General features: G+C 38.5%; 1 protein-coding gene across 3 annotated transcripts in view; it reads left to right on the forward strand.

Moving 5' to 3' along the window:
• Positions 1-312: 312 nt before the first annotated feature.
• slc4a5a (solute carrier family 4 member 5a) overlaps positions 313-10,946 on the forward strand; it is a 42,344-nt gene continuing 31,710 nt past the window's right edge. For 2 of the 3 annotated variants that reach the window (XM_086313454.1, XM_086313455.1), the window contains exons 1-5: positions 313-432; positions 3,270-3,331; positions 4,176-4,388; positions 6,359-6,488; positions 9,020-9,180. In XM_086313454.1, the coding sequence (XP_086169580.1) occupies positions 3,274-3,331; positions 4,176-4,388; positions 6,359-6,488; positions 9,020-9,180 (562 nt within the window). In that variant the 5' untranslated portion in view covers positions 313-432; positions 3,270-3,273. The remainder of the gene's footprint in view (positions 433-3,269; positions 3,332-4,175; positions 4,389-6,358; positions 6,489-9,019; positions 9,181-10,946) is intronic. The other variant, XM_086313453.1, reaches the window with a different exon arrangement.

Consider the following 10,946-nt stretch of genomic DNA (forward strand, 5'->3'; position numbering starts at 1 on the left):
GGTCAAAACTCGCACCAACAGTCACTTCAAAGCTGTAATAAATTCCCTTCGAGGCTCACATAAGGTCACTGCTGTGATAGCTTGCTATTCTTTATTGCTTTTCCACAGTCCTATACATATTGACCTATTGGCACAGTATAGAGATTCTCTACCAGTGGCTGGTGTTAACCATATTCTGAAACGGCTTCCTGCCTGAAGCTCTCTGCTCAGTCCTCATTGCCCATTATTGACCCAGTCACGAGAGAGAGAGAGATAGAGCGAGAGCCAGTTGGAGAGACAAACAGAGACAAATACAAAGGAGCTTTCCTCTTTGCCGACTTTGTACCATTTAATAGTTTGTTGGAGCTCCACTAGCATGTTTTCATTGATGCTTCCCCACAAGCAGCCAAACTCTTTTCTTCTTTTGCTTACTCCAGCTGACAACTAACCCAGGTAGGCTTTAGTATGTTTTTTCTTACTATATTACTTACTTTTCTTACTATTCTTGTTGTTGTTGTTTTTCTTTTCTCTTTACCCACCATTGATTTATCTTGTTGCCTGAGCAGTACTGTGTCATTTTCTCAGCCTATTGAGTCACAGATGACATTTAGTCTCTGTTTTTCCCATCCTTGGCTCCAGGCCTAACATATGTAAATTAAACCAGCAGTGTCAGTAATGTGGGGAGTTTGGAGAACTGTGGTATCTGAAACTAGAATTCTGTCATCTTCAGCTCTGTGTGACAGTTTTGATCATGTCTAAGGAAGTCACACGAGTAGTGTGTGATCAGTGGCTCTTAAAACATTTTTGCTTTATTCCCACAAGACACTGGTCTGTTCTAAAGGGAAATAAAGTTTCATAAACAGTCTTTGAAAAACAAGCTAATGACATGTGGAATCATTCTTTAAGCTTGCTGAGGCACTAATGAGCCCCACTTATCCAAAGTACTCGGATCCCGTCTCAATTGATCTATAGGCACAAATTTAACACACACTCCCCGATATTAGAAATCATACTTACAATGTTAATGAGCAAAGCAAGAATTCAACGTGTGAGTGACTGGTGTGTACTGTATGTGCCTGTTTCTTAATGTTTATCTTTTGCTTGTGAATGTACTGATGTGTAACAAATTAGAGACTGCAGTTATGTCAGTGAAATCATACTACCTTTTTCCTCATTAAAAGTAATTAAACACTTGTCACTGAAGTGAAAAACTGTCACTTTCAAAATTATTTTTCCAGTTTCCTCAATTTCCTCCAGATTAAGTTCACTGGACCAGATACATTATTCCACCGCAATCAAAAGATCAACGCTTATTGAACCAAATCCAAATTTGGCCTACAGAGACTTGGCAGAGCACTCTGTCCCATGTGCACGCTTATGTACGAGTATGTTTCATGTCTCTATCAAGTGACATGGGGTGTTTGGAAGCAGGGAGAGCCTATCGATCAGCTGGTGGGGGGGAGCGAGTGTTGCGCCTGCAGCTCTCGCTCCATCTGCCCACTGGGTGTGAAGGACACTGATGTGACAGCGCTAATTACAGAGGCAGGAAGCCAGCGCTATAAACATTCACAGCAGCAACTCAAGCGGGCTCTGCCTGGCTAAACCCCACCCTCCACCAGCCACTTTACACCACTCATCCCTCAGGGCGGATTGTATTTCAAGAGTTCTATGTGAAATGAGGCATTATCTGCAAATTCCCATTCAAAGAAATATTGCTGTAGAAATCAGATGTGTGTAAAACAGAAACGTCTGTGACAAACACTAAAAAATGCATGATTACGTTCATCGTTGATGTTTTTGGTTTGTTTGCCTTTTTTGTTATTCATTTGCTGCCAATTAACGGTCTTACATTTTGGTAATCTAAAAAAAACAGTAAAACAGGAATCTAAATTTATGTAAATCTAATTTCAGGTATTTGTATTTGTCTTTTGAGGACAAGAAGTCTGGTTTAAGTCATGGACAAAGTCCCGGTAGATACATGTGTGCTCTGAGTACCTTTTCAGTAAGCAGTCAAGAAAGATTATTTAATTTTACTCTCTATTATGACTAGAATAATATATACATAAGTATGTTTCCTATTAAACCTTGAATAAGCAAGATAGTTGTGCCATCACTGGACAAATAATCAATAATATTCCTTCACTGGATAATGAGTTAAGCAGAGGGTATAGACCTCTGGGCTTTGAATACTGAGGGAAACCGAACATCATCAACAGCTTAGTTTTAGTGATGAAGAAGCACATGCCCATTCTCATCTGGTGATTGGGGCTTTGATGGGGGGGGATAGAAATATCTATTTATTTCCACAACTCCCTTCGTCCAACCCTCTCTTTAGAAATTTCTGATTATTTCAACTTTAAATTGTAATTATGGCTGTCTTAATACAGCATCAGCTCTAATGTTTAGGTTCCTAGGATAGTAGATTTTACTTTATTTTTTACATTTAACCAGTAATACTATTTAATAATAGTTTTCTTTTCAGCTGTAAAAAAATATTAACATATTATTAACCCAGCAAACGTATCTGTTGATGCTGAAAGAGCCTTTGCTCCATTGAGCTTAAGGAAACTGAAGAATGGGGCAATGCCTTCATATTAAGTTCATATTAAGTTACATTGTTACATTGTAACTATAAAAATTCCCTACTCGCCCCTGTGGGCGGTCAATCCTTCAAGCTCAGGTCCTCTACCAGAGGCCTGGGAGCTTGAGGGTCCTGCGCAGTATCTTAGCTGTTCCTAGGACTGCGCTCTTCTGGACAGAGATCTCCGATTGGTTTCCTCAAACAAATGTTGACCGTGAAGCTGAAAACTGTAATTATTCTGTAATTACTGAGTTTCATTCACAGCCTGCAACTGGAGTACTTTAAATAATACCATCAATGTATAAAGGAAAGCCCACCCTCAACACCCACCAACAGGAACAAGCTGCCTTTAAGCTCAGCTGGTGGCATCCAATGCCACGTGTGTTACCCTCTCATTTATTTTAATTATGCTCTATTCTATCGACTTGGCCACCCTTTAATTATTTTGCCATTGATCCGCACAGTGACTCAATAAGCAGGTCAGTGAACAGGAGCGGCTTCGGCTGCTGCCGCAGGCTTCGTTCTCAGATATGGAGCAACAGCCAACATACACACGTGCACATATGTACAGAGGGGACAGTGCCATCTTAGGTTTCGATTAAAAAAGGGAACCCGAGAGATAAATATGTGCGCACTTTTACACTGTGCATTACACAGCAAACACACACAGTCTGCCTAGAGTGTCTTGTCACTCTCTCTTCCTCTTTAGCAGGATGGAGCATGGAGACCGAGGGATGGGAGTCTCTCACCTTCGCTACGAGGATGAGGAGGGTGAGTGTGTGTGTACCTGTGTGCTATCCATGTATTGGATCTATCACACACTGGCCCCATGAGCTTATAAAAATGGGAAAGCCATTCTACCCATTTTAGATTTTTATGTTACCATGACAGATCACACTAACTTCTAATTTTCAATTTCTTTTTAATTTTTTCTGAGAGCCTGTGTGGGTGACTGTTGTTAATGTGCTGCAAATGAGCAGTGTGTGTGTGTGTGTATTTTGGGGGGTCTTTGGGGAGTTGTTGTATGCATGTTTGTGTAGCTTTACACTAAGCAGCAGCTCGGCAGGTTCTTTATCCAAACATCAAATATTGGCTTGTGTCTCCCTGTAGTTTAGTAATTCCATCTGGAGTTGTGTGTGCAGTTAGTGCAATTAGTTTTACAGCACTATTCAAATTGCCAGCAGATGATCAAACTCACATCATCCAGGATTTTGCTGCAAAATGGAGGTTGTGCAAGCCAAGCTACGAGACTGTGACTGTCAATAGGCCTAATTTTCTTTATTTCTGTGTCAACAGTGACAAATCGCAACATGCTGCAGTTGTTAATAACCACACAAGAGCTGCGAAACATAATTTATTCTGTTCGTTATAGTAGTTTAACATTCATTAAAACACTCCTGAGTATGAGGGATTAATGAAAAATCTCATTAGGTAATCTGCCAGTGTTGCTGGCTGTCAGTCAACCAATTCAGAGCTGTTCATTTAGCATTCACTGCAACCGCCTGTGTTATAGAAATCTGTTCTAAATGACACCTGTTCTTAAAAATTATTGCCACCTTCTGTATATCTGGAACTCTCCAATCTATGACCAAGAACTGTATATATTTGTCCACAGATCATCAGTCCATCTACATTGGTGTGCCAGTAGCTCGAAGATATCGACGTAAACGCAGGCGAAGGCGTTCTAGTCAAGAGGGTAGTGATATGGATAGAGACAGACATTACAGCCACCACAGACACCAGGAGCATGATCGGTACACAGAGATAGATATGGAGGAGGGACTCGTGGATTCAGCAGAGCAAAGTCTCCAAGACATCAACCGTACAAGTAAGTCAGCGGTGAGAGACATGACATGACTTGTGACATGTCTTGTCTGTCAAACACCAGTCTGGAAAGGTGCTTTTGTCACACTGAAAGAGAAAGAGCCTGAACTCTTCTGTTGAGGGCTGGAGTCTACTAATTTCATGTCAGATGTTTAATGATTCTAGGCAGCTCTAACCAATCAATGAAAACGACATTTTTCACCCTTTGTGAGACAGCTTTATTAAATCATGGGAAACAAGACTGTTGTTGTCATTGTGACATACTTTGATGTCACCTTTGCACTGAAGAAACACATTTTTAACATGAAACATGAAGTTTATTGGAGGTTTCCTTATGCTACAGTCCCACTAGGGAAATAGTGATTACCGATTGTCGTTCATTGCAAACATGTGCAATGAACTATTCATTTTTTTAATGACTGCTTCAAAGCTGAGGCCAGGTCTGTGACCACTTACAAAGTGACCTCAGGTCTCAAGAAGGCTATAACAATGTAACAATAACATGGAGTCAGTCTGCTATCAGTTTGCAATTGTATGTCGTCAGGTTGCAATCCTTTTTTTCCTTTTGTTTTTATTGTTTTTTAATCTTTTAAGTTGACCCAGCTTAATAGGAGAAGCACTCCTGAAAAGCCAGAGTGCTCCTTGTTGCTGAAATAACAGTCTGCTCCTCCAGCTTTCTCTGAGCCTTTCATGTGCAACAATTTCATGTGCTCTTTCAGAAATTGCTTTAGTTACGTCTCATATATATAACTCATTTTCTGCACATTGGTGTCTTTTATTTGAACATTTAAAAATAGCCTTTCATATTGCTTCCTCCCAGCATTTTTAACAAAGAACAGCAGGAGTCCGAGACACAGCCTGAGAGTGGCTACCTTCTGTTTCAGGTTTGAGTAATAAGTAGTTTGGCAGAACACTGCTGTTGTGGCTTTCAAAACTTTTTCCAGGAAAGTTGCCCACTCTCTTAAATCAGTATGGTGCCATCAGTGGAAAGGCAGCAGAGGTGTTTACTTTGCCTTGATTGTATGCTTACATCAACACAACCTTTTGGAATCCACGTGCCACCTCTGTACATGGTGGTCAGCTGGAGGACAAGAACATGGACAAAGACGTACAACAAAACAATGAGAGAAAATAGTAATCCATTACTTAGAATTAAGGAAGTCGTACTCTACATCAAACAGCAAATGTTGGAGGGTAGAATGCCGAAAGATATTTAAGTCAAATGTAGTAGTTATCAATAGAAACTTCAATAATATTGATCAATGGTAGTTTAAAAGACAAAGCTTGTTGATTTTAATTACAGTCTATAGGTTTGCAGCCCTATTCACAGCTGGCAACTCATTACCCCAAAACCCCACGCATGAACACAGAGTCCTGCTCAATCTCCCTGCAGATACAATGATACAATGGATTGGAAGCACAGTAGAGTTGTGAATGACTAACTGTAATCAGGCAGCACTGAGTGATCCAGTCATTACTGCTGGGACAGCAGATGAAAATAACAGAATGATTATGCTCAAAATATGGTGACAATTAAAATATTTAAAGTGAAAACTTTGGTTGCACTTTACAGATTGAAATGTCAATTTCAGTGTTTGATTCAACTACTAAGGAAATGCACTATTGTAGCTGCAGTGGAAGAGAAACTGACAATATGGAAAAGATTGTAATTAAGTATTAGCTGAAACCAGTAACTTGACTGTAAAACAAGTGATTACAAAAGCAAGTCTAAATGGAGGGTTCTACTTTTGTAAATGATGCCATGTTTTTATGGATGGTCATTTTGCTGTAAAGAAATCAGCCACACAAACTCGCTTTGTGTAGCAGATTTAATGAAGACAAAACAAAGGTACAAAAAAAAAATCTGTAAAACAACGGTCGCATGTTTTAGGTGAATTTTTTGCAAGATCCTCGGGTATTTTAAAGCAAATACAAATTCTAATAATGTCGAAAACATCCTTTCCTTCCATCAAGTGTCTCCAGTGGCAGAGCGGCTACGTTACATCCTAAATGAAGACGATGACATGCCGACACCAACGCTCTTCACTGAGATGGACACTCTACAGAGAGAAGGAGACGAGCTAGAGTGGAAGGAGTCTGCCAGGTGGATGACACTCAAACAGACAACAGAGGGAAAATATAAAACAAATTGTGTGCTTTTCCTGGTTGGCTGGTTTAGAATGTCTTCTTGTAAAAAAAAAAAAAAAGCGACTGCGACATAAAATGAAGGACAATTTTCCAGCTGCATGGTTTATAGCTTGTTTAAAGTGTATTCAGCACTAGAATTTTGTTGGGATGGAATTTCAGAGGAACAACATTTCAAAATTAGAAAACTGGAAAAGAAAATATGTTGAAATCATGATTGAATTTACCTTCTTGAACACAGCTCTCTGGGTTCGCATAAAATTGCCGTTCTTGTTCATGGAGGTGGTTTAAATTGCATATTGTGCTTTCTAAATTGTGCTTGCTAAGGTGTCATGTAAATCATAAGTAAAGTAAAGCATGATTGGGCCTGTGCACCTTTATGCAAGACCAGGCTCTTAGGAGTTTTTACTGCAGGTTTGCATTAGACAAAGGAGTTATATATCACTTCCATTGTCCACTATCTGTTGTTAGAGAACATCTAGTGCATGAGTCTGTGTATCATGGTTAGAGCACACTATGGAAATTTCATGGACTGGAAGCATGTAGTTTCCATATATGCTTGATTAGGTCGTGACTTATCAATCATATATGGTTGCAATGACTATATGGGAACGTTTATGTTATAACAACTTATTTTTTATGTTACTCCAATATTATGGCAGCAGTGTTCAACACAAAAGTCAAAATCTTAATATCTTTGCATTGCAAATCTTGCACAAATGTCACAGACCAAATTTAAATGTGCTGTAGTGAATAAATGTTAAAGAAGAGATTCTCCAGTTCAGTGGCTACAAATAGCAAAAATGCAGTCGTGTTAGTCTGGAACACTGTGTGAAACATGGATTTAGCTACGGTGACATCAACTGTTGATATGTGATGTCCTATTTTGACGCCTCAAGATTTTGGTTTTAGAAGAACTTTGTGACAAGGAGATTCTAGTGGTGAAACCAATGAGCATACCCTAAGTATTTATCCTTTTTAAAAAAAACTTAATATGATCAAGATTTACAAAACAGCCTTAATTTTTGTATTTCATATGTCCCAGAATGAAGCTATAACATGATCATGATTGACATATGGTTTTTAAATTCATTCAGGCATATCTGGGAGGAAACCAGCAGCCAGTAACCTGTTTGTGTCTCCTGTTTAACCAGTAGTCTGCTGTGCATCGACTCACAATCACAAACAAATAAAAGATCATTTTTTAGAGTCCTTGTTAAATCTCAGCCCAAACACACCTTTACATGCTTCTCAGATCATCTATGACAGCGGTCCCCAACCTTTTTGCGCCACGGACAAGTTTGTGCCCGACAATATTTTCACGGACCGGCCTTTAATGTGTTGCGGATAAATACAACAAAATAAAACGAGTACCGGGACCGAAAAAAGAAGATTTATTCATAACACACGTGAAAAGACCCAGGAAAACCGAGTTAATGAAAAAAACGATAACAAAATAACGCTAAAAACCGATAAAAACCCTGAAAACCATAAATTTCACACCCGAGTCTCAAGTCTCGCAGCCCGGTACCAAACGACTCACGAACGGGTACCGGTCCGTGGCCCGGGGGTTGGGGACCGCTGATCTATGATGATTGAAGCTGCTTTTAGGTCTCATGTGGGGCAAGATACAGAAAGAACTAATCTGGACAGGGAAGAAGTATTGCTAACAATAAGGAATGGGAATTTTATGTACTAATTAGAATATTCACAGAAGTCATCTTGCTGTATTTGCATTCTGCTTAGAATCACATTCAATTAGAATTTCAACTTCTCAAAATTACATTATAGAGTCACCAAAAAGAAACTGGTATCTGTAATTGGTAGTACTACTGCTCTACCTATTAAATGTTAAAAAGCATTTCAATATTAGGTCAGCATATCTGAAAAGAGTATGCTAATCAGAGCGACATATCTTAAATACGGTAACTCATCAGAAATGATTATGCTAATTAAGGCAGTAAAATATTGTTATCAAGGACACCATGAGCCCTTGTAATGAAGTGTACGGTGTGAGCTGCTAAAAAATCAGACTAATGGTGTTCTATAAATTTATAGCACTAATAACAGCGTTAAGCAAATAGAGGCTTGGATCTAGGATAGTGATGTTGCTCAGTACTGATTATTACTTAAGTAGTTAGTACTGCTCCGAGAGACTCCTGCTAAATGAAAATAACTTGCAAAAACCAATGACATATACTAAGCAGTGGCCCTGTTGAGTTTTCTTTCTTTTCTTTCTTTCTTTCTTTCTTTCTTTCTTTCTTTTTAATAATTGTTTTGGGCTTTTTTAGCCTTTTGTTGTTATTTGATGGTGGAGAGAAGACAGGAACGCTGGGGAAAAACCAGAGTAATGTCATGTAGTAATTGGCCTCAAGTAGGATTTGAACACTAGTCTCTGCATTAACCATTAATCAGCACCCCAGACATGAAATTTTAGGTAAATTGTATTCTCACCTATTCTGTCTCTCTGCATGTTCTTGCTGCCTTTAGGTGGGTGAAGTTCGAGGAAAAGGTAGAGGAGGGAGGGGAAAGGTGGAGTAAACCCCATGTGTCCACACTGTCCCTGCACAGTCTTTTTGAGCTCAGGACATGTCTCCAGACAGGAACAGTGCTGCTGGATTTGGACGGCTACTCGCTGCCTCAAATAGTTGGTGAGATATTCACATTTATAACTGCACGTCTTTATGTGTGAATAAGCAGTCAGAATTCACTGTTTTCAATAAGTGCGCTGCAAGCCTAGCAGCTCTTTAGCTATTTGGTATTTTTTATGTTTTGGGGGGTTTTGCAACATATTTTATATTTGTAACCATTTAGCTAACATAATTAAGCTAACAATCATGTTAGCTAAATATATTATACTCCATTTCCACATAAGTAATAAAACAACAAATACATTAATAATACGTGAATAATAGAAGTATATCAAAATATCAGTATGTAATTTTAGTAAGTTATGAAACAGCTGTACTTTATAAAATGAAACATTGTTTGAGTTGCTTTTGCTAAACAAACTGATTGGTGATTCATTTTAACACCTATACCTGGCTTTCTCTGCTATTACATTTTTGTAAAATATATATTAGTTAACCCTCTATAGACACCCTCTTTATTGAGGTTTTGCAGTCACACAACTACTCACATGTATGTGATGGCAAGTGAGTTAGAGACTAGAGACTGGTCTGCAACCATCTGGCAACCACTGGTTAGGAAGAAAAAAATATTTATTACATGACTAGTTGGCATGTGGTTGGTAAAGGTTGATGCCAGTTCCTGTAAGATCAATTGCTTAATCCCCAAACGCACAGGTCCAGACACGGGTCAGTGATCTCCTGGCAACCACCAGTCATTAAATGTGTATTTCCTGACCGGTTGGCGAAAGCCTTCTTATGACCATCTTAGTCACTAACAGATTGGTGTTGATACTGACACCCGATAACTTCCTTTAACTATTATTTTAGCACAAACTAGTGCCACAGTAACATTACCTACAGCTGTAAATTGCTTTATCATTTTCCCTTGCTTTATGAATAACCCTGCATCATGACCTTTTTCATCTTTCCCTTTTGCATATCCAAAAGCTCAAAGTATAGCTACAAATGCATTAGTATGGAGTCAATAAAGTATAAAAAAATACAGTTAAAGACAAGAAAAAAATCAATGAGTAAATGTATTGTTTGCCAGTTCTCAGTAAAAATCAATGCTTAATAAACTGCAGGAACATTTTCTAGCACATATCAGATCTTTTTATATTTCCTTAATTTTCCACTCGCTGGTCAAGTGATTGATAAGATTGTTTTAAAAGTGGTGCTCCGATATTCAAAACCAGGTCACATTTTTCTCAGTAGTAGTTTGTTGTAGATGGTTATTGATATTTTTAACGATTTTGTATAGTATAGATGTACCTTTATCCTTCTACATAGCCTGAATTTAGATAAGCTTTCTTTTCTCTAAGTATTCTCTGGGAATAGTTCTCCAGGCTTCGTGAAGTAGACTCCAAAGCTCTTTGGATGTTGGCTGCATTTTGTTTCATTACATGTCATGATGATTCCACACTGCTTCAGTAATGTTGAGGACTCTGAGGAAGTTCTGTTGTGTCTTTTTGTGTTCAAGTATGCCTTTACTGCATTGGCAGTGTGTTGGGGATCATTGTCATGCTGGAAAATGAAGCAGCTGCTAATCACATCCTTTCTAGGTAGCATAGCATAGTGGATCATAATCTGATTAATTGTAATTCCATCAGTTTTGCTGACAGACCCTCCACAATGTTAATGCTTCACAATAATGAATGTTTAAACATTTATTATTGTTCCTTATTGAAACAGAATTTTTTAAATTGCATTTTTCTTATGTAACTTGACATACCTCAGCCTTTATTCCCTGTTTCTATTTGTTAAAAATGGCTTCTTGTCAATCACCC

The sequence above is a fragment of the Aulonocara sp. 'chitande type north' Nkhata Bay genome, linkage group LG12 (assembly GCF_057382095.1).
Source record: "Aulonocara sp. 'chitande type north' Nkhata Bay isolate Kocher_YH1m ecotype deep benthic linkage group LG12, A_spYH_male_GT1.1, whole genome shotgun sequence".
NCBI lineage: Eukaryota > Metazoa > Chordata > Actinopteri > Cichliformes > Cichlidae > Aulonocara > Aulonocara sp. 'chitande type north' Nkhata Bay.